We start from the raw sequence: 23998 nt of genomic DNA, 5'->3' as shown, positions 1-23998 counted from the left end.
CTCTTGAATATCCTGTATATAATCAACAGGATCCTCATTCTCACGCATCTTACGGGAAGTAATTGCTCCTATGTCTGATGTGTCTGGGTACTGTACTCTCAGTGCCTGCCATAGCGCATGTCTGCAGTTTGCAAATGGCGCCCCATCATGCGATGTGTTCGTTATTGTTATCCCATGGAATCCCGCTCTCTTCCAGATGTCGTCCGCTCTATCCCCTAATATTGATATTAACAGGCCTTTCACATCTCCTACTGCTAGTTTCTGCCCTGCGGTGTGTTTTTCCATTTCATATATCCACTTACCCGCACCTCCACTTAGTGATGGGAGCCTACATTTTATATTTTCTTTATCCGTATGCTTCCATGGTACATACTGCGGTCTAACCCCTCCTCTCTCCAACAGTGGCATTAAGTTGTGTCTTGTGTCACCCTTTATGTTCCATAATATTGAGTCCTCACACCCCTCCTCCTCCCCTGTTTCCTTTACCACTTCAAATTCTTCCTTACTACCCCTCCTCCTACCTACCTCTCCGTCCCTTCCCCTTGTTTCGTCATCTCCTGTGTTTAATATGGGTATGTTTATCTGTCTGCCTTGCCTGCGGCTAGGGAGGTCTCTAAGCCGGCATGCATAGGGAGTCACTTCGTCCATGAAGGGCGCAAGCTTTATTGTGCGCAGCGTGCGTGTGGTGGTTGAGCATGTAGGGTGCGATGGGGGAGGGCGTGATGGAGATGGCGATGGTGTGGCTTCATGGGTTTGTTTTTCCACTAGTTGTTGCACCCTCTCCTCACTTTGTTCCAGCTCCTCCCTTCTCTTACGGATCCATGGCGAGTCTATGTTTGTTCTAGTGAGGTACAGCTTATCTAAGCTTTCCCTTTCACTCTTTCTTCCTACCCTCTCTACTCCTTCTTCCTCCTCACTGCAAAAATCAGTCATAGATGGTATCCCCCACTCTGTGTTAGGACACCTACCTGTGCTGGGCGGCGGGGCCCTGGGGGGCGTACTGGTTCCTGGCGTTTGTACCCACGTCTTAGATTGTGGGGAAGACGCGTCGCTCCGGGCACAGTTTCCCGGCGGATTTGCTCTGTCCTGGCCCGTGTGGGGCACGGTTGTCGTTCGCGCATCGGTTCGAACGGGTTTGCGTTCCAAACCTCGTTCGCGCGGCGACGCCTACTCGCGCATGCGCATTGCCGCGCGATTCAAGCCTCGTTCTCACACAGGACCGCTATTTAAGCAATCCGAATTGGTATTCCCATCGCGTCTCAACGCGGTTGGTTCCCTTCCGCCACGCTCCCTGGTTCCGTGATCCGTTGGTCCTGATCCAGTGCCTGGGCCTTGTCCTTTCTTGCCCCAACTCCCCTCTCTGGCCTTTCCTTCCCCTTCCTGTCCTCTTGTGTACTCCTGTCTCCTTCCTGGGGGTCCTCCCTGCTTCCATCCTTGCCTGTATTGCCCGCCTCCTGCTGAGTCTCCTGTGGCCCTGGACTGCCTCTCCAGCTCCCCGTCTTGTTACCTTGGACCCCGGCTTACCTGCACCTGTATCTTAGACTCTTTGCTTACCGGCATTGATTCCTTGGACTCTCAGCTTGCCGGTATAAGCTACCTTATACCATCCTGGATAACTGCTTGGGATACTTTGCCGATACCTGCCAACAACATCTACGACCTTCCCAGTCAGTGCTTGCACTGTTCTGACGCCACGTTAATCTTGGGAAGCGTCATCCGTGGCGTCAGGAGCGGGCCCCAGTTCAATCCTGTATTACAGGACGGATCCGGGGTTGGTTCTTTACGTTACTACTCTTCAGTTGCGAAGACTTCATCAGCTACGAGTCTACCTCTACCACGACCTGGCTACCTCAGCACGCAAGACTTCTGGTGATACAGGTACGCCCCGTCCTCGGGATACGCAACTTAACAGATTGAGACGCCTTATCCCCAGTTCTGTGACGGAGATGGAGGAATCCCAGGTGATCCATGACGAAGTTAGAGCTTTAAGGGCAGAGATGGCGGTATTACGTCAGGAGAATCTCAATCTCCGCCAGATGGTTATGCAAGGAAACCCTGTGGAGACACCCATGGCTACCACCGCATCCATGAAGTTTGATGGTGATCCTAGGCGTGTGGCGGAATTCTGCAACCATTGCAGGATACATTTTCTGTTCCGGGCATCACATTTCACACAAGAAAAGGCTAAGATTGGCTACATATTGGGAAACCTAACTGGAAGTGCCTTGGCTTGGGCTTCTCCCTTGGTATCAGCTAACAGCCCCATTCTCAACGATTTCGTGGCATTTGAGAAAGCATTTTTGGAGGTATTCCAATCTCCCAATTTGGCAGTTACGGCACAGAATCAGTTGATGGATTTAAAACAAGGATCCAGTGATATCATCACATATATAAGTCGGTTTCGTCAATTGGCTACGGACTCTCAATGGCCCGAAGTAACGCAGAAGACCCTGTTCAGACGTGGCCTAAGAGAAGAATACAAAGACGAGCTACTTCACATACCCGAACCTGAGACTCTGCCGTTGCTCCAGGAACAGGTCCTGCGTATTGATCATCGCCTGGCCGAACGAAGAGGCGAAAGACGTCGGTTAGAGAGGTTCCTTCCCCGACCTCTTCCTCAGGCTGGAAGTGCACCCGTCAGTTCAGAGATGGGTCTAGAACCCATGCAGCTAGGAGCACTCAGAGGACCATTATCGGAGGCTGAGAAAAGACGTAGGAGAAGTCTCCGTCTTTGTTTGTATTGTGGTACAGCTGGACATTTTCTCAGCGCTTGTCCGTTGCGACCAAACAAGAAGGTGGGAAACTAGGAGGCCTGTCGCGACAGAGGAAGGCAGTGACAGGCCCTTCGATCTCTTCAGTCCTTCCCATTCCTGTGACGACCCATCCACCCATGACTCCGGTGGCTCTTATGGCTCTTCAGATCCGGGTTACCTGGCAGAGTAAATCAGTGATCGTAATGGGTCTTCTGGATTGTGGAGCCTCAGGTAATTATGTGGACTTTGAATTTTCCAAGAAGAACGGGATACCGCTGCTTGACAAGGATTGTGTTACCTTGGTGGAGGTAATTGATGGAACCCCGTTGGCCTCCGGTCCAGTTCGTCAACATACCGGAATTCTACAACTCCAGATAGCCGAACACCACGAACTGATTTCTCTTGACGTGATTAAATCACCCTCATACCCGATAATACTGGGGTTACCGTGGCTATTACATCATAATCCCATTATTGATTGGGTTTCCCGTACCCTGACCTTTGCTTCCAATCGATGTAGTCGGGAGTGTAACACCTTCGGACCTAGCACCGGATCTTCCACGATTGCTACTCAGACAGAAGGATCAGGACCACTTCAAGTATGTACCTTGTCTTCGGTACCTTCCGACTACAACGATTACCATGAGGTATTTTCTGAACCTGGTACCATACCTCTGCCACCACACAGAGACTTTGATTGTGCCATAGATCTACTACCCGATGCAGTAATTCCTCATGGCAAATTGTATTCTCTATCACCCCACGAGAGGGAGGTCCTGCAGGAATACTTGGATGACTGTCTTCGGAAAGGTTATATAACACCTTCTAAGTCACCTGCGGGATTCCCTTTGTTCTTTGTGAAAAAGAAGGAGGGCACTTTACGGCCTTGTGTGGACTATAGGCAATTAAATGACATCACACGAAAGGATCGATATCCATTGCCCCTGATACGCAACATTATGGAGTCTTTACGGGATGCCCGTATATTTTCTAAATTGGATCTCCGAGGGGCATACCATCTAGTACGTATCAAGCCGGGCGATGAGTGGAAAACGGCTTTCAAGACCACAGCAGGGCATTTCGAGTATCGTGTAATGCCGTTTGGTCTGTGCAACGCTCCAGCCGTTTTTCAACGGCTGATGGATGACATTTTCTCGGATTTGATTGGTGTGTCCGTATGGGTCTATCTCGATGATATCTTGATATTCTCCAAAGAGAAAGAGGAACATCTACGTCATGTGAAGGAGGTCCTTGGTCGGTTACATCACAATCATTTATACGCCAAAGCGGAGAAATGTCTCTTTCATCAGAGGACTATCGAATTTCTTGGATATGTTATTAGTGAATCCGGAATACACATGGATCCTGCCAAGGTAAGGGCGATTCAGGAATGGAGACAACCTTACGATCTGAAATCTCTTCAGCGTTTCTTAGGATTCGCCAATTTTTACCGGCGTTTCATACCTGCCTATTCGGAAGTAGCCGCGCCTTTGTCTGATTTGACCAGCAACAAGACTCCGTTCAGATGGACTACAGCAGCAACCAATGCTTTCAAGAGACTGAAGGAGGCATACAGTTCTTCCCCAATTTTACATCATCCGGATGAGAACAGGCCATTCATCGTGGAGGCGGATGCTTCCGATTTTGCGGTTGGGGCTGTTCTTCTTCAAGACGATCCTCAGATAGGATTGGAGGTTCCTGTTGCCTATTATTCCCGGAAGCTAACATCCAGCGAACGGAATTATGCAATCATTGAAAAGGAGTTATTGGCCATAAAGATTGCATTCGAGGAATGGCGTCACCATCTTCTGGGAGGAAGATTCTCTGTGGAAGTACGTACTGATCACCGGAACCTACAGTATCTACGTTCCTTACAGTGTCGTACTTCTCGTTTGGCTCGTTGGGCCTTGTTCTTCTCCCAGTTTGATTTCACGATTTCCTACATCCCTCAGTCACGTAATTTGAAGGCTGACGCTCTCTCCCGCTCCTTGGAAAACAACGTTGAGCCAGATCATCGAACTCAACAATTACTTCCTTCCAAACACTTTTTGTTGGTCATAACTCAATGCTTGGATACCATTCTACGGGACACTCAAAAGGACCCCAAGTATTCCTTATTTCTTCAACACCCTTCTATTAGGGAGAACGGTGGTCTACTTTTCTTTCACACTCGGTTATACCTCCCCACTGAAGTACTTCGGACCGCCGTCCTGCAAGCATTACACGACTCTAAGATCGGGGGACATCGCGGCATTCGATCCACTCAGGAACTGGTTTCTCGTCAATTTTGGTGGCCAGGATGGGCCAGGCAGACAAGAGAATATGTGGAATGTTGCCCAGTGTGTGCCCAGGTCAAGATTCCACGAAAGAAACCCATAGGACTTCTCCAACCCACCGAGAGAGCACCTTATCCTTGGCATACTATTGCCACCGATTTCATCGTGGACCTCCCTCCCTCGGAAGAAAATACATGCATCATGGTAGTCATCGATAGTTTTTCTAAACTAGCCCATTTCATTCCATTCCGGAAGGTACCTTCAGCCGGTAGTATGGCTCAGGCCTTTTTACATTCTGTTTATCGCTTACATGGACTTCCTGAGAAGATTATTTCAGACCGTGGATCACAGTTCATTTCTGCCTTTTGGAAACAACTCTGCCGTCACTTGGGTGTCCAGCGTGCTCTCAGTTCCGGCTATCATCCACAAACCAATGGCCTGACCGAGCGGACAAATCAGACTTTGGAGCAATACTTACGCTGTTTTTCCAATGCTTCTCAATCCAACTGGGCAAAACATCTGGATCTAGCTGAGGTGGCTTATAACAATTCCAAACACTCGGCCACTGGAATGAGTCCTTTCTATTGTTCCTCAGGTCTACATCCCAATTTGATTCCGTTTCATCCTGTTCCTTCCAGTACGGTTCCCTCCGCTGATCAAATGGTTGCTGTCATCCAGAAGAATCAGACACAGGCCACAGGAGCTCTCGCCAAGGCGTGTGCGAGTATGAAGGCACAGGCTGATAGAGGTAGGAGTAGTGAACCAGCTTTTCTGGTTGGGGACATGGTATGGCTCTCTTCTAGAAACTTACCAGTACGCAATCTCCCAACTAAATTAGCACCCCGTTTTCTGGGACCTTTTCGGGTAGTTAGACGGATCTCTTCTGTAGCTTTCAAATTGGATTTGCCGCAGTCTTGGCGGATTCACCCCGTCTTCCATGTGTCTCTCCTCAAGCCGTTTCAGTCTGATCCGTACGGTCGTTCACATTCTCGGCCTGCGGCCATTGATGTGGGGGGCACTCCGGAATTCGAGGTACAAGAGATTTGTGACTCCCGTTTCTTCCGGGGTAGGCTTCAGTTCTTGGTGGACTGGAAGGGTTACCCTGCTTGTGATCGGACTTGGGAACCCTGTGTGAACATTCATGCCCCCCGTCTACTACGGGAATTTTTTCGTAGGAATCCTTGGAAGCCGGGTGCTCCGGGTCTTTCTGGTGGGGAGCATAGTGTTAGGACACCTACCTGTGCTGGGCGGCGGGGCCCTGGGGGGCGTACTGGTTCCTGGCGTTTGTACCCACGTCTTAGATTGTGGGGAAGACGCGTCGCTCCGGGCACAGTTTCCCGGCGGATTTGCTCTGTCCTGGCCCGTGTGGGGCACGGTTGTCGTTCGCGCATCGGTTCGAACGGGTTTGCGTTCCAAACCTCGTTCGCGCGGCGACGCCTACTCGCGCATGCGCATTGCCGCGCGATTCAAGCCTCGTTCTCACACAGGACCGCTATTTAAGCAATCCGAATTGGTATTCCCATCGCGTCTCAACGCGGTTGGTTCCCTTCCGCCACGCTCCCTGGTTCCGTGATCCGTTGGTCCTGATCCAGTGCCTGGGCCTTGTCCTTTCTTGCCCCAACTCCCCTCTCTGGCCTTTCCTTCCCCTTCCTGTCCTCTTGTGTACTCCTGTCTCCTTCCTGGGGGTCCTCCCTGCTTCCATCCTTGCCTGTATTGCCCGCCTCCTGCTGAGTCTCCTGTGGCCCTGGACTGCCTCTCCAGCTCCCCGTCTTGTTACCTTGGACCCCGGCTTACCTGCACCTGTATCTTAGACTCTTTGCTTACCGGCATTGATTCCTTGGACTCTCAGCTTGCCGGTATAAGCTACCTTATACCATCCTGGATAACTGCTTGGGATACTTTGCCGATACCTGCCAACAACATCTACGACCTTCCCAGTCAGTGCTTGCACTGTTCTGACGCCACGTTAATCTTGGGAAGCGTCATCCGTGGCGTCAGGAGCGGGCCCCAGTTCAATCCTGTATTACAGGACGGATCCGGGGTTGGTTCTTTACGTTACTACTCTTCAGTTGCGAAGACTTCATCAGCTACGAGTCTACCTCTACCACGACCTGGCTACCTCAGCACGCAAGACTTCTGGTGATACAGGTACGCCCCGTCCTCGGGATACGCAACTTAACACTCTGTTTTTTTCCCTTTTACTGTTACTGTTTCTAAGTCTATTAGCTCCATTTCTCCTCTTCCTTTGTTACCAACTGTTCCCCCTGGTGTTGATGTTGTTGCTACTTCTCTACTTCTATATACATCCCCCCATTTTTCACTCTCCTTATTTCTCCCTCCCCTTTCCCCTTCACTCCTATCCTCCATTTCCCTACTATTTTCCTCCCTTTTCCTTTTTAATTCCTCCATCACTTCGTTGCTCATCTGTTCCAATATTCTTTCATCTTCTTTCTTTCTTTCCCTTTTCACCCTTTCTCTTTCTATTGCTTTCTCTTCTTCATATTTCTTAGCTGCCTCTGATACTACCCTCCTCCTCCATATTTCCAATTCCCTTTCCTTGTCCTCTTCTTCCTTCGTTTTTTCTCTCAACACTACTCTTGACACCCTTTCTGCTGCTGCTCTTACCCTTCCATCTTCTATCCTTTGCTCCTCATTTCGTTCCCTTAATTTGTCCAATTCGTTTTTACCCTCTTTCTTTTTCCTCACTCTCTCTTTTTCCCCCTTCTCAAGCTGTGTTAGTAATTCATTCTGCTCATCCCTTAGCTTTGCCAATTTTTCCTCCAAAATCTCTTCTCTTTGTCGTAGTAGCTCCTCCCCCTTCATCTCACTCTCCCTTGTACTATCCTCGCCTGTTCTCTTTACTGCCTCCCTTTCTTCTCCCGTTAGTGAACCCCGTAATTTTAATAATATCTGTGCAGCTACCCACTCATCATGTCCTATCTCTACAATCTGCTCTTCTCCAATCCTCCCCTCCCCCACTATCTTCCTGTGAGCCACATATGGTGGAGGGCTGTATGCCGGGTTCGAGTATCCTTCAGCCGCCCTTAACTGTCCTTCTATTTCTCCTAGTTCTCTTAAAGGGTACAACCCTTCTCCCTCTGTTTTCACTCCCGGTGCTATGGGTATCTCGTTGCTCGGTTCCTTTTTTATGTCTTCTAATTTATCAATCTTTTCTCTTCCCTCTCTTTCATTCTCCGCATTCTTTTTCCTTTCACACCCCTTTTCCCCATCCGTTCCCTCTTTCATAATCTCCTTTACTTCCGGTGTTTCTCCCATAGAAAACATTCCATTTGGTCCTGGTCGGGATCCCTGGAACATCCTCCATAAGTTAAACAGCTCCATATGGCTCGCCAACTTCTTCCCCTTGTATGTATTGTGCAGATGGTTTAGCAATGAATGTTGGGCATATGGATCGAAACTACCATTAGGCGGCCATGGTGTTAACATTTTGTTATCCGTCCCCTGGGTCCACTCTATGCTGTACTTAATTAATTTCTCTCTATGGGGTGGCAGTGTGGTGCATATGTGTTGTAGTGGGGTAGTGAGGGTGTTCCCCCACCCTCCCAACCCTGTCCCATATGACATAATTGTGCCCCACTTGTTACTCCTCCCTTCGCTATCAGTTTGCAATTTACAACCTTATATTGTTTACCTGGCCCCGTAAGTGTGGGGACTTACGACAATCCTTTACAAAGTATGCAATAATATTAATAATAAAAAAAAAACAAAAATAATAAAACACAAATATATATATGTATAATTTTGTATTGTATATTCCTTCCCCTACGGCCCCCTGCGGCCGAAGCGCACGCAGCCCCCTGTGACTGCGTACCCCTTACGACGATCTTATACAGTCGTCCTTATTCCTCGTTCTCCTCCCCCTTTTATATTTGCCGTGGCCGGCGTTCTCCGTGCTCAGCCACGCCCCTCTCCCCTTCTCTTCCAATCCACTCGTTTATTGTTTATCTTCGTATCCGCTCCCTCATCATTTTTCTCTTCCCCACCACTTTCAAAACTCAATGTTCCTTGTGCTCGTGCTATCCTATAAAGTCCCTACTGGTGACGTCACCGATGTCTTTACGCTACTAGTACATTCTCATTATTAATTTCAAAATACACTTGCAATTTACCCCCGCTAACCCTACAGCTGTCTTCCTGTCTCTCCTGGAACAAGGTAATCTCATCAATAATATAATCGGACTGCACACGCTGCGTCGCCTCGCGTGTGATACGCCCCTCAACAGGAGGGCTTAACCAGCCAATTATCTTCCGTATTTGGCAACTATGCAACTAGCTACCCCCTACAGGGAAACGTCATCTACCTATCGAGTTTCTTGCTCGACCAATAGGAAACCTCATCTACCTATCGAGTTTCTTGCTCGAACAATAGGAAACCTCATCTACCTATCGAGTTTCTTGCTCGAACAATAGGGAACCTCATCTACTCATTGATCAATAAATGCCAAATCGTAGGAAACCACACACGCCCACCCCTACACATTAGTCGCGATTTAGGCCAATCAGTGTCTACGAGCGGCCACACGTGATGTTTCGTGCTCCGCCCCCCTCTTTCGCGTGACTGCTCTCGCACTCTTTTCACTCCCTTTCATTCCATTGCCAACACTATATTGTCAAACCTTCGCCGCGCACCTGTGCAACACCTCCCTCCTCCCTTATTTAATTCCTCCCCCCTCCCTCACAATTTCGCATTGCTCGTTGTGTGTGTCATGCTCACCAAGTTCTCTCGATGCAGGGCCGCTCGACTGCGTGCACCCCTCCAAGCGGCTCGCCACCTCCCCTCGTCTGGACCACGTCTGGACACTCGCCAACCGTGGGCGGGATACTTCTCAACCGGCTCCCGAGGGCCAATATCCGGATTGCGCTGTCCGGTCTTCTCGCAGCTCCGCGATGGTCCTGTAGTCCTCAGAAGGGGGCAACGGCAGAGGGGGCCGCGCCGCCGGGCCTCCTCGCAACGGGAGTGCCTGGAAAAAGTAAAAATAAAAGTCGATCTTAAACAGATCTCAGCAGTGCCTCCAACTTGTCGGGGGGAAATTCTGCCGGGGTCGGCCGGACCGTCCGCAGACCTCCAGGCAGGGAGGCCCCAACTCCTCCCGTGTGTATCCCAGATAAGATGAGATAGAGTATGAGACGCACACAAGGAGCAAGGTGACTCTGCTGTTTATTAGACAAACGGCAGGGATGGGTCAAGGAGCGCACGCGTTCGTCCTGACACACACTCAATCGTGGGGCTCGCAGGCCCTTTTTACTGTATTATGACGCGCTACTTGCGTCACTTCAGAAAGTTAACAAAAACCTATCGCCACTCTTAATTGGGTGTTCGAGTGGTAGGGTTAGTATAGCACACATATAGAGAAAGATATTAGTGGACAAGGTGTAGTCAGGTGGTATATCTGGGTTGTCCCTACAATTAGATACATGAAAATTGTTACATGAAGGCTCCTGAGGATTGGCTAAATGTGCTGGCGTCAGTGATAAGAGCCCCATGTTCTGATTGGTGCGCCCGTGAGCTTCCCAGCCTGGGACCACCGTCGTTCCCAGCTCTCGGTGTACCTGTAAGTTGCAACAATGTTTCACTTATGGGTACATGCAGACAATGTGAGGACTTATTCATAGCTAGACGGGGTACCGTTCCCACTGTTGCAGATGTCCATTGAGCCTTTCAAGTGTATCTGCCAGTGTCTCGTGGCGAGGGATCCAGACGCCTCTGTTCTCCCGGGTTTGGCATCTCGTCAGGTTCGGCTTGATCACGTGGGGAGGGACCGTGAAAGAGGCATAATTCTGCACAATTAATATTGTTTTTCTACTGTGCGTCTGGTTTAATTTGTCGGTGTGACTTTAACGTTGGTGCGCGGAGTGCGAGGTTGCAACATCGTGCCTTTGATGATTTGCTCTTGGAACGTGGGTTTGCAACATTGCGACCTTGGCTGGTTGCTTCGCCAAGCTCATTCTGCAGGATCAGCAACTGACTCTTGTCTTGTTGATGTCCACGGGAGCTCTTGTTTGAGGCCTACTTTGGCCCGGTGCATAAGTTGTCCGTTTGGTGCACAGGTGCTTTAGGTTATAGGAGCATATAATTCCATAATCAGTATTGTCTTTATTATATTTCTCATGGTGGTAACTGGTTTCAAAGAGAAGCGTGAGCAAGCTAGTAAAAAGTTCATGACGCGTCTTGCGTTTCTGCATTCTGAAAGCCTATATAAAAATAATAAAGATGCACGTCCGTGAATATGCCTGTCGCCTACGTCATAGCACTGAGTATATTCTTCGTGTAGGTTGGTGTGGGAATGTCCAGTGTGTATATTTGTTCAGATGTGCTTCCCGTTGTCTAGGTCGTCATGGCATCTCTAACGACGTGTAGATTTTAGTCTAGTTGATCCGCGCCGCAGGTGTCGGCATGGCCAGTGCGGGCTGCTGGGCAAGCAGATGGACACATCCGTATGTTCCTGTACCAGGGTATCTGGTCGTCTGGTAAATGGGCAAACTCTTCTCGTGGCGGGTGTTTGGGTCGTGACCCTCTAGGCCAAGCGCGAGAGGTGAAGGACGGGAGCCTGGTTTTCCATTCTCCCACTTCAACGTATTGACTGACTAAGTGCACTAGAACTGGTATAACAAATAGTATACATTGTGTGTGGTCAAACTATCTAATTGGGTTCAGATGAGGGGTGGGGGGGGAAACAGGGTTTCATAATGAGCAGTGTTGACCTGTTCCATGTTTGATAACACTACATATTTTTAATTTTTAGTCATCAAATCTCCTTTTACATCTTTTCTACCTGAGCTCTACAGTTTCGTTTCTCAACACAGTACATTCCAGACTCTGAACAGATGGTTGAGATATTACCTATGACATGTCTTTTTTCCTTGGTCTGTGAATTTAAGATTGCATTTTATAGTTTGCATAAAATGTCTCTTCTATTGGTTTCTTTGTTCAGCGGACTCCTTCCTATCACACCTTTCTTTTCTTAAGGTGTAATATTGAGAATTTAACTGACACTAAGAATCTGAGGAGTAATCAATCGTTTCTTGATGTATGCTATCAATTCAATACATGAATAGTATATCACTCAATAGACCCCGACTCCTACTGTGCCTAACTCTAGTCTCGTGGCCGTAAGGTTTCAGGTCCTACTTCCCACATGGGTAGAATATTCAGTATGGTACCATTTGCCCAAGAACTAGTATTTCCTTCCGGTAGACTCAATCTGTGTGCGTGCGCTCTTTTGCAGTCATTGAAGATCCAGGAATTTCTTACGGAGATGACCTCTCTTCAGAGTGAGATCCAGGAGCTGGCCATGAGCCAGCAGGAGGTCACACAAGTGAACCAGCGTCAGGAAAGATTGTTGGGGGAAGAGCGGGAGCATCATTGGGAGCTGGAGAAAAGATGTCAGGTGAGATTCCAGTGCCTGACCTCTACAATGCAATGGCATCCTAGGTGGCAAAGAGTGTCTTGTCTGACTGATGCTGCAGTCCACTGATGTCCCCTAATACAACTACAGGCGTATCGGACTATGGGAAGGTGGCACTAGAGTGCATGACTCAACCAATGCTGCAAACCTATGCTTCCTGCTAGTATGAGTGTGGGGGGGGGGGTGTGTGTGTAGTGTTGTGGCATTGGGTTCCTACAACACAGCCTTGCATAGGATTAGAGTTATTGCTATACTAAGCCTGCCCAATACCACATTTTAGTGCTTCCTCCAACAGATTGGATGCTAGAGTGACATGTGAGTGCAATGGGGACAGCATTTTTAATTCTATCTGATAATGAAAATGGCTGTTAGTGGGATAGGGTAATCGAAATTAGGGAGTTACATTTAATCGTAAATGCAGGGCGACATGCCCATTGTATTTCACATAATGATCTAGAATTTGCAGAAGTTTATGACCTGCAGATGGAACGTGATAAGGGAGGAAATGCAAAGATCAGAAAGTGTTGGCTGTCTGAGGGAACTGCATGGGCCGACTTGATTAGTGTCCAATTTTTGTTTTCCTTTGAGCAGAGTCTGGAAGATACAGTGAGGCAGCTCAGAAAATATAAAGAAGTGACGGAAAGGACCCTGAAGGAAGCCAGTCTAGAGTCTGAGCAGGTGTGTTCTGTGGTTTGAGACTCTTCAGTCCTCAGGGACTCTAGAATTATATATGTTGAAGACCAGTGGCGCTTAATGTAATTTCATATATTTAAATATTACTTCTCTTTAGTGTGAAGCACTTGTCCACTTAGGTTCATATTACCTTTGTTGTGTGTGTGTGTGTGTGTGTGTGTGTGTGTGCGCGCGCTAAGACTAGCACTCAGGACATCAAAGATGACATCACAAATGTGATGCTGTACATTTATTGGAGGGACAGGCCTCCTTGTCCTGTACTCCCTTATGTGTTTTCTGCACAGGAGTCCAGTTGAGACCCCTGCCAGTGCAGCTCCTCCTCTTTTTGGTTGTGGTGAACATCGACCCTTGAATACCCTTATGGCACCCATGGGTGGCGGTACAACCCTGTGCTCCTAGTGTATGTTTTTGGGCACCTGTGGGTTGCCCACAGAGCACGGTATGGGCTGGTGGCAGCTTCATGCTGATGAGACAGGAGCTCTGAGTATCCTCCATTTTGGGCTACCCAGGCCTTGCCATAGGAATCAGTGGATTCCTGATAGAAGGCAAGATGGCCCCTGGGGCCTCTTGGTTTATATTGCCTGTTAACTTGTTTTCCCACAGTCCTGGGAAGCCCTGACTATGTCCCTGCCCCTGACTGGCTGTTGGGTGGAAGAACCATATAGGGTATTGTGGGGGAAGTCCAGGCCAGACTGACTGGAGCCTTCCCAGTGACTGTATGTTGTGGATACACCCTTTGGGTGGGACCTGTGTGAATGGAGTGTGTGAACAATATGCATTCCATGTTATGGGTGTCCGGTTTCTATGTGTGTGAAACAATGAATGAGACAGCCCTGCCCGAAACGGACATGTAGTGTGCTGAAAGGCTGGGCGCTTGCCCCAATCCACATTCCTTGTTATGGGTGTCTGGGTGGAAGTGAATGACCGAAATGCCTGCAAGCCTGATTGGCTGCCTGCCTGCATGAATGCCCATCTGCGTGATTGGCTGACTGGGCCTGGCTCAGCCTGAGTAAATGAGGGACAGATGTGTATATCTGGGGACCTCTCACTTCCCAGTTTGATCAGTAGCTGAAGACGAAACTTGAAGCTCATCCTTGAAGCTCAGCTTGAAGAAGATTGCTGCTGCATTTCCTTCAGTAATCTAAAAGCTGTTGAGTCTTTCGAGGACTGATCCAAGAGTGGACTTGGCTAGGAGACCTCTCCCCAATCTACGAGGGAACATCTTGCAAAAACTGCTGTTCTTCATCGAGGCACCCTGGAAGCCAGTTCTGTCAGTCTGACGTCCGGAGAATGGGTCTGCCGAGAATCCTGAAGAGAGCGCCTGGACGTCAAGGCCATTGAAGTCCATTGACATCAACCGGAGTTCGGAAGATTTCCGTGACTGCTGGAAGCCAGTTGAATTGTTTCGCCCAGAAGCGGAGACACCTTGACACTGTGCTGCCTGATGACTGGAGCTGTGAAATGCTCCCCTTTGCCTAAGAATATGCAACAGAGGTCTATCTTGCCATCACCTTCAACCACATTGTCCCGCTGGAGAAAGTAGAGGTCGCCGCTACCGAGGAAAGTCTGCCAGCGGGTTTCCTGCCACCAGAAGCCAACAAATATGTCCCGAGGACACTGACGGAGTAAAGATCGGAGGTTCAGCCGTGGTAGAGTCATGATCGGTGAAGATATCACGAGGTAAGTGCTGCGCCTGCAGCACTGACAGTCCTGAGGACCGCCGAACATGACCTCCGACGCCATATGCCGGACCTGCATTCATCACTGAGTCTTCTTTGTGGCACCGAACACTTTTAATCGAGTTGTACCGCACACCTCATCTTCCCAGGACTTCCCCGACCAATCATCAAAGAGCACAGCGAAAATCAAAGCTGCAGCATCGCTGCAAGTGTTCCACTTTCCTCGAGGTTCTCGATGCCCTGTGGCTCCTGCTTTAAAGGGAGTCCATCCTTGAAGAATACCATCGATGAACCGTCTAAGAAACTCTTCAGGTACAATGGGTATCTATATCCAAAGAAAGCATTTGGCCATTGTTTACCTTTAACGTGCCTTCTTTCCTTATTGTCTATGCTGATACACCTTACTGAAAGATTTGTCTGCTCTATTATAACTGTCAGCAGTTGATGCATTTTAAAGGAATCTAAAAGTTAAGTGTGGTACCACATAGCATTGTATAGATTTGCCATATTAGAATTACCAGAGTACGACGTGTGTTATTAATTGTGTATATAACTCTGAACCTTATTTTTATATAAATAACTGTGTTAGCACATAATATAGTGTGTGGACATTCACTTTTGGGGCTTGGGGACTCACTGTACTGTGCATCACCTCCTGAGAGCTTAAGCCTTGGTTGCTGGTCCATAGCTATCATAGAGAGAAACCTGGCTGGGGTGATCTGTGCCTCTATTCTGCCATATAGAGGGCAGAAGTACTGATACCCCCTCCAGTCTTCACAATAACATCACTGATGACATTGCATATCTAATTAATTCTGATAAAGTTCTATGCAAGAGGTTGTGTTTACAGTGTTGGTAGCAACATATCGGGGATGACCGGGAGTGCTCATTTAAATAAAATATTTATAGTGGAGTATTCTTGTTAATAAAACAACCTAATCTTTATATATAAAGCCGAATGTATGTATGTGTTTGTTTGTCCGGCTATACAAATCCACACTGTTTAACTCACGTCTACCAAATTTTGCATGGATTCCTCATTTGCCTGGGACAAGATTGTAGTCTATATTTGGATGCAAAAAACTCGCTCCGTAGACACCCTCACTTACTGATGCTTACCCCTATTCACTACAGTAGGCACTAGAAGAAGGCTACATTTGGAAAAATGCCTGAAGCAAAATGTTCAATGTGTTGTTATTCCTTTGACATGTATTACTACTGTATACAGTTCGAAAGTGTTTATTAAAGCATCACGCCACTCCAAATATGGGAAATGGCAAGGTTACAGTTTACTAAAATTCATTCACGAGAAGAAAGCATAATCAACCAATCTTTCTTGGGCATGTTTTAAAATGTGCTTAAGCCATTGAGTGACTGAAACATGCTGCACAAAAAAACGAACATCACTTGGAAAAGCTCCATCTGATACAAAACGAAAATCAATATCTATAGCTGCTGAAACACAACAACAAATAGCAGGACAACTTGCCGATCACAGGACAAGAGCAACTTTCTCTAGGGCAAATAAGATGCCAGAGCAAACTGAAGCAAGAGTTGCTGACATGAGGACAAGAGCAACATCCTCGAGGGCACATGACACCACTCAATCAGGACACGGGCAACGCTGGGTACCCTAGCTAGTAATACATACAGGCAATGGGTGCAGCATGAGTGATGTTATAAATTACATTTGTAATGTCATCTTTGATGTCCTGGGTGTTAGTCTTAGCAGTGCACAGTGGTTACATGAGTTATGGTTGCTTAGCTTACCATAACTGGCGAATTTCTTTTTTTTTTTCGATTTTACTTTTAACCATAACGTCCCTTTAAAGTTTTTTCACTGAAATTCATAGATTTTTACCAGTGTACCCTAATTTGCTACAACTTCCTAATATCATACTCACGCCCAATATAGCAGCATTTTTAACCGATCTAGGAAGTTTCATCTGAAACCAGTGCGATTCCCCACCTCCTGGCAACATTCAACACATATCAACTTTCTGCAACTTTTTACACCATTTGTTGTTCGCTGATGTTCACGAACGTCTGACAGCATTGCAGACTTTCCGCACAGTGTAATGTGACCACGTGTGCGTGCCCCGTGATGACGTGTTCACGAACTTGTCTGTCCTGCTGACATTTCAAAACTGCATTTTCAGCCGATCTAGGAAGTTTCAAGCTGAAAGATTACCCTTGCACAGCTCCTAAACCTATTCTTACTGATTTTCCATCTGCAGTCTGGGAGAGAGCACCTGCTTGGAAGAGTATTAGCACACCTGCTATATAACTTAAGAAATGGCATCTTCCATGGCCATCCCTCCTCCCCAAGAGCCACTACCACCATCACCAGCTGGAGGGTGTGGACAAGGCAACAAGCACACTGGTGCAGTGGAGGATAAAGAGGACCAGGAAGATGAGATAGAGGAAATGCCTTCCTCTAGCACCCAGAAAGAATCATGGGTGTGGTGGTTCTTTAAGACCATACAAGGGGTACCAAAGGCTCGGGCTACCCATGTTGAATGTATTGAGTGTGGAATCGTGCCCAGTCGCGAACAACACAGGAAGTACTCTTTTGGAACCATGTCCAAGCGCTGCCAAACCCGCTCCTACCATCAAGGTGGCGTGAGAATGAATGTTCCTTTCTCAGGAAGTAGCAGGCGGTCTTCCTCTACCTCATCTTCCTCAACCGCTACTACCACCACACCAGCTACCTTGCAAGCCATAAATATATCATATCTTTCCAGGACAACACTACTCTGTATATACTGCAACATACCATTCTGCAGGGGGGAGCAGTTTTGAAGTGCTTTAAGGCTGCAATCAAGGAGCATGAGAAACACTGCCCCTTACCTTAGATTTGAGGCACACCCAACATCTTTCCCTGTCCACCTGCCCCTCCATATTCTTGTTTGGTGCCCCTACTCTCATTTCCCACCTTCACCTTACTTTCTGGCTTCTTCCGCAACAACAACAAAATAAAAAACACCAAAAAAGATTCCTTTTGGAGCCACCTTTCACAGTTAAAAAATAGAATTTAACTAAATGAATCTTATAGATTCCATCTATTTTACATTTGTTAATGAAGTATTTAGGCTCAATAAGATTCTCCAACATTTCCATTAGCATGCTGTACTATGCTAATGGAAGTAATGGACAATTGTATAGAGAAAAAGAAAAAAGGACAAACAATTTTCTGTCACAAATACTTTTCTCTAGCACACAAGAAGGGCCATAATACATGGACCTTCATAACTATCCGCAGTCCCCTTTCCAAGCCAGGCATCATTAAATGACCCAGATAGCAAGTGCACACCATCGCACAGGACAGCCCATCTATCCTTTTTACTTTTATGTTTGTAACACTCCCTCATTGCCTGCTTTTGAACAGTCCCACATCCATCCAGCAATCACTTCTAAAAACTCTACATGTAACCCTATCAACATATTAAACTTCAACACACCAACTGCCACTAAACAATGTTCTAGAAATATTTTCCATCTGCATTTCCCTTACTTATAGAAGTAATGTGCACACAGTGCTGCTATAAATGCACATATGCATTCTGAATTGAGAGAAGTGCATGAATGGAAGGGGGAGTAGGGATGGGCAGGTGCTGATGGGAGTTCGGGAAGGAAGTGCCAAGGGGTGCCAAAGTCGGAGGCCACTGGCTAAGTGCTGGGGCAGAGGAGTCCCAAAGGTGGGGTGAACAGGCTCCTGGCGGTGGGTCTGCAAGGACAGTGCTGAAGGGGGGGGGGGGGGGGTTCTCATGTTGACTATGTATAGGGCCTTGAACCTGTGAGGTTTCTGAGGGACCAGGCCATCAGTGGCAGTGGGATGAATTTGCAGCGAAGGGAGAGAGGGAAAGAGGAAGAGAAAACATTTCTGGAACTTAAGGAACTAAGGCTCAAGACTAAGAGGAAAAGGGAGGATGTTCCTAATAGAGGCACCTGCCGAACTGAGAGACCTGCCTCACGCTCTGTTTGAAGAAGCATTTCACAAGCAGAGAATTCAAGTTAGAGGAGCAGATGCTTTAGCACAGGAGTATTTGGGGGGACAAAGTTGGAAATAGCTTTGTGCCAGGCCTCAGAAAGCCTTCTGGATGACGAACAGGCTCTTGAATTTCATCCTTGCATGCAGCCCTATTCTGGATTAGCTGAAGGAGGTGCAGTGAACAAAGGGGTAGGTTGAGGAAGAGGCTGTTGCAGTAGTCCAGCCTAGAGAGGACAAGGGCTCTCGAGACGTTGAGCTTCTAGGGGAAGGTGAGGAGAAGTAGAATGCCTGTAAGGCGGTGAAGCTGAAAGTGGGCCTTCTTGAAAGCGTCCACAATGTGAAGAGTGAAGGACAGAGAGGAGTCGAAGATGACCCCAAGGTTTTCGGCCTCACAGGACGGTGAGGGTAGAGGGCCCAAGGAGAGCGGCCAAAGGGTATGAGAGAAACGGGGCACACGTGTCCCAAAAAGAAGGATCTCCATTTTACTGGCATTGAGACGGAGATCGCTAGCTGCACGCCATGCCTGGATGGCGGTCACACATTCAGGGATGACAGAGGGAGAGGTATAAGCAGTACAGGGAAGTTTCAAGGACAGCTGTGTCATCGGAATAATGCTGTAAATGAGGAGAGAAGGAGGAGATCAGGTGAGCAAGAGGAACGAGATAGATATTAGAGTCACAGGGATGGGATAGAGCCATGGGAGACGCTGCAAGTAGAGAGTGAGGTGGTGGAATTGCAGAGAGAGTGCCGGCCCATTTGTAGCTGGCAAGGGCGATTAGTTAGGAAAGAGGTCGGCCAGTCCATTGCCAGGACCATGATGCCTAAGGTATCATGGAGCCGTTTAATAAGGATAGAATGGTTGACCGTGTCAAATGCAAAGGAGAGCACAACAATCACTATCCTCAATTGTACTACGATCATAAACACCATACACTTCAATTATATCCTCCCACCATATTACAAATACGGTATACTCCCCTTATAGTACCTATACTAACTATACACACCACTGTCCACGACCACTAAAATTAAACCATAACAAGTATGTACAATACACCCTCAAATAACGAGACTCATCCCCCACCCCCAATTCCAATAACATACACAAACAGAAAAATGAATAGCACACACGCCAGCACCTACAAAGCTTCTGTTCACCTATAAAAAGAGTTCTATTTAAAAAAAAAATTAAATAAAAATAAAAATCACAGGACCCTTTGCAGTCTGTATAATCCGCCGACAGTACGAAAGTCCATGGACACTGAGAAAATTCCAGACAGTGGTTGGTGGAATTAAAGTAATTTTAATTGTTTTTCTTTCCAAAATGGTGGCTCTTAAAATAACCTTTTTTTGTGTAATGTCTTCAGGGTTTTATATACTGAACTAGCAAATGTTCTACTGAACTTATTTATTTTTTCCAACTTTCACAAAAATGGCTTCTAATTTTTTTACTGTTTTTATTTTTATTTAGTACAACTACTAAATACTAAAAAAACACTTCACAGCATATTACACGAGTTCACAAAAATTGTTTGTTAATTTTGTATGTTCATAAGAAAAATCTGATTTCCAACATCAGTTAAATGCACTCCATCGCGTCGAAAAATATTTGCGCCATCCAACTTAATATTTTCGTTGCCAAAAGATGCCATTCCTAAAGCATATAAAAAGCACATACACCTTTTTTTTTTAAAACTTTATTTTTAGGTATTTAAACCTCAATACAACTTCACACCCACATTAGGGTGGACTTTAAACTTTGCGCCTTGACCCAGTATCCACCCGGAGACCACCCCCGCACTTCTCCAACATCCCCGCCCCCCCAGATACAATGTTATCTCCTGCTGCGTGTGGGCCACCCCCACCTCGCGCTCCAAGGATATGGAATTACCAAGGGCCAGCCCTCACCGCTGGATAACTTCAGAGTCCGAGGAATCAGACAATTGGTCCTCCGTTTCCCCTCTCAAGAATAGTGTCAATGGTCCCCAGATGTCAGGTGGTCGGGTGTGCAGTGGGAGGAGTTTGATAAAGTCTGTTTCAACATCTTGGTAGTAAAGCAGGTCTCTGCGCCAGGCGGCGACTGTCGGGGGGGGGGCCCCGACCCCAGGCCATGGCACCCTCCTCCGAGCCAGAGTCAACAAAACCCCGGCAAGTTTTCTTGTTGGAGGTGAGAGCAGCCTAGTCATGCCTAGCAGGGCTGCTGTATGGCTCGGGTGTATCGGTTCTCCCACAATAGCAGCTGTCGTGTCCAGGACTTGTTTCCAGAAGGATGATAGTTCGGGGCAGTCCCAAGCTAGATGTACAAAATTTGCTGAAGTTGTCCCGCATCTGCTGCATCTCGCATCTGCGTCTGGGTGATGTTTGTTCGTTTTTGCTGGTGTGTGATAAGTTTGATGGAGGAAGTTGAAGTGTATAAGTTTTAAGCGTGAGTTAAGTGCCACTTTTTGAGTTTGTTTCAGACTATAACACCAGTCTTCGTCTGAGATGTCAACGTGCAATGACTTTTCCCATCTGGCTTTTGCACCTGTGATGGCGACAGTCGTATTGGGGATGAGAGATTTATAGATCTGAGACACCAGTCTACCTTCACCCTGTGCTTGGATAACATTATGCAATAGTTGCCACGTTGGTGGTTGACGCGGGAAGTCTGGCAGCAGCGCCTGAATGGTGTAGCGGGTCCTGAAGTAAAGGAATACATCCAATGCAGTGTTGCCCCCTTTGTTTTTGGCTTGTTCTGGAGTGAGAAAGCCCTCTTCTGTGAAAAGATCCCCTAGGGTTCGTATGCTCAGTTTTTCAACCCACTGGTGGAACACCGACTCTGAGGTCAGTGGGACTCTGGGAATAAACTTGACGGGTAGGAGTGGGGAGTACCGTGACTGCACTCCGAGTTTCTGGGCCAGAGTCTTCCAGACTTTGTACGTCGTGAGCATTACGTTCATCGTGGAGCTGGGGACCGGTGTGTGGCTAAGGACAACCGCGGTTAGGAAGTTCGGTGTGGCGAGGGCTCGTTCGACTTGTACATGTGGTCGGGAAGCTGGCGAGGCATACCAGTGGCTGAGGAACTGTGCTTGAGCTGCCCAGTAGTATTTCTCGAGGTCAGGCAGCGCCAGACCCCCGTTTGTGACCGGGAGTGTCAGCGTGGTGTACGCCACTCTGGCAGGCTTGCCCGCCCAGAGTAGTTCAAGGACCAGGCTTTTCAATTTTTTGAAGAAGGATTGTTGCAGCAACAGAGGGATATTGTTGAATAGATATAACAGTTTTGGAAGGATCACCATCTTTACCAGGGAGACCCTACCCCAGAGGGTTAGTGGAAGGGACTTCCATCGAGAAATCTTGTCTTGCAGAGACTTGACTGCCTCTTCGTAATTATCACGAAACACATCTTGACACTTTAGGGATAATTGTATGCCGAGGTACCGAACCTTGGAGAATTTCCATGTGAATTGGAAGTCGTCTGGAATCTGTTTGGTGGCTGGGGTCAGGGGGAATACAATGGATTTAGTCTGATTGATTTTTAGGCCTGACGCTGCTCCAAACTTGATGACTTCCCTCATGACTGGATTCAGATTGTCCTCAGGGTCTCGGATGAACAGTGCAACGTCGTCGGCATAGAGAGAGATGATGAGCTTGTGAGGACCAATAATGAGTCCCCTCTGCTGTTGTTGTTCACGGAGTTTGGAGGCCAGTGGTTCCATCACCAGAGCGAAAATTAAGGCCGATAGTGGGCAGCCCTGTCTCGTGCCTCCTTGCAAATCTATTGGAGCTGACTTGGCTGTACCCACGATGATGCTGGCGCGTGGCTTGGTATAGAGGAGGGAAACAAGGTTGATAAAGCGGGCCCCTAGGCCCATCCTGGTGAGAACCATGAACAGAAACGGCCACTCCACTGAGTCGAAGGCCTTTTCTGCGTCGAGAAGAACCGCCACAGCCTGTAGCGAGGGGTCCAGTGCGGCAATGACCCCGAACATCCTCCTGATTCCGAAAGTCGTGTTGCGGCCCGGTATGAAGCCGGCTTGGTCTGCCAATACGAGGGCTGGCATCAATGGCATCAATCTCCCCGCCAGCACCTTGGCGAGAATTTTATTGTCAAGATTGAGGAGAGAAATTGGTCGGTAGGATGAACAATCTTCGGGGGGCTTGCCAGGTTTGTGGAGCAAAATGACATTGGCTTGACGGGAGGAGGGTGGGAGGTGTCCCCTTTCCAGTGCCTCTCTGTAGACTTCCGCCAGAAGGGGGGGCCAATGTGCTTGCAAATGACTTGTAAAATTCTCCCGTCAGTCCGTCGGGGCCCGGCGCTTTGGAGCTGGGAAGGGACTTTATGGCATCTATGATTTCTTCTTGCGTGATCATTTCATTTAAGGGTTCACGGAGAGCCTGTTCGACCCAGTAGAGCTCCGTGTCTTCCAGGTATTCTAGTGGGGCGGTTGAAGACTTGCTGAGTTTAGCACTATAGAGGTCTTGGTAGTAGTTACGGAACTCCTCTGCTATCTTTTCGTCGGTGTGAACCGGCTCACCTGTCTTGGTCCGGATCAGATCTATTTGCGCGTGCTTGCTATCAGCTCTGATTAAATTTGCTAGGAGGGTCCCAGGTTTTTGACCTTCACCGTGTTGACGGACTTGGTTGTTGCGATTCAGGAATTTGACCTCCCGGTCTGCTGCGAGATTAAATTTTAGCAATTCTTCTTTCAGGTCTGCTGTTATTTGAGGATCTGCCCCGTTTGTGGCTTGGAGTTCAAGAGCTTTTAACCTCTCCTCGCTGGTTGTGAGCTCGCGCCTGATGAGCTTTAGGATACCGTTTTCCTTGGCGTGGCAGATTCCTCTGAGGAAGCATTTTAGGGACTCCCAGATTGTACTTGCTGAGGGGACTGATCCTACATTGACCTCGAGAAACATGTTGATCTCCTCCCTTAGTTCAGAGGCAAACACCTCATCTCTCATTGCGCCTGTTTTGAAGCGCCATCGCTGTAATGTCGGGGAAGGAGGAGTGGAAGGTTTGAGGCAAAGGAAAAGAGGGGAGTGATCGGAGAGTGTTCTCGGATGTATGCAGCAGCGGTCGCTTGAAAATGGACTGCTGGCTGAGACCAAGAAATAGTCGATGCGGGAGCTCGTGTTGTGTACTGATGAGTGATATGTGAATTCACGCGACCCGCCATTCGATGCCTTCCAGATGTCTAGCAGG

At 47.9% G+C, this 23998-nt stretch overlaps 1 protein-coding gene across 1 annotated transcript in view; it reads left to right on the top strand.

The window, feature by feature from the left end:
• CCDC150 (coiled-coil domain containing 150) overlaps window positions 1-23998 on the top strand; it is a 917521-nt gene that overhangs the window by 858095 nt on the left and 35428 nt on the right. The window contains exons 25-26 of the mRNA XM_069618819.1: window positions 12277-12438; window positions 13048-13134. Coding sequence (XP_069474920.1) covers window positions 12277-12438; window positions 13048-13134 — 249 coding nt within the window. The remainder of the gene's footprint in view (window positions 1-12276; window positions 12439-13047; window positions 13135-23998) is intronic.

Source organism: Ambystoma mexicanum, chromosome 10 (assembly GCF_040938575.1).
Source record: "Ambystoma mexicanum isolate Mex_15411 chromosome 10, UKY_AmexF1_1, whole genome shotgun sequence".
Classification (NCBI taxonomy): domain Eukaryota; kingdom Metazoa; phylum Chordata; class Amphibia; order Caudata; family Ambystomatidae; genus Ambystoma; species Ambystoma mexicanum.
This window is presented reverse-complemented; position numbering and strand designations above follow the sequence as displayed.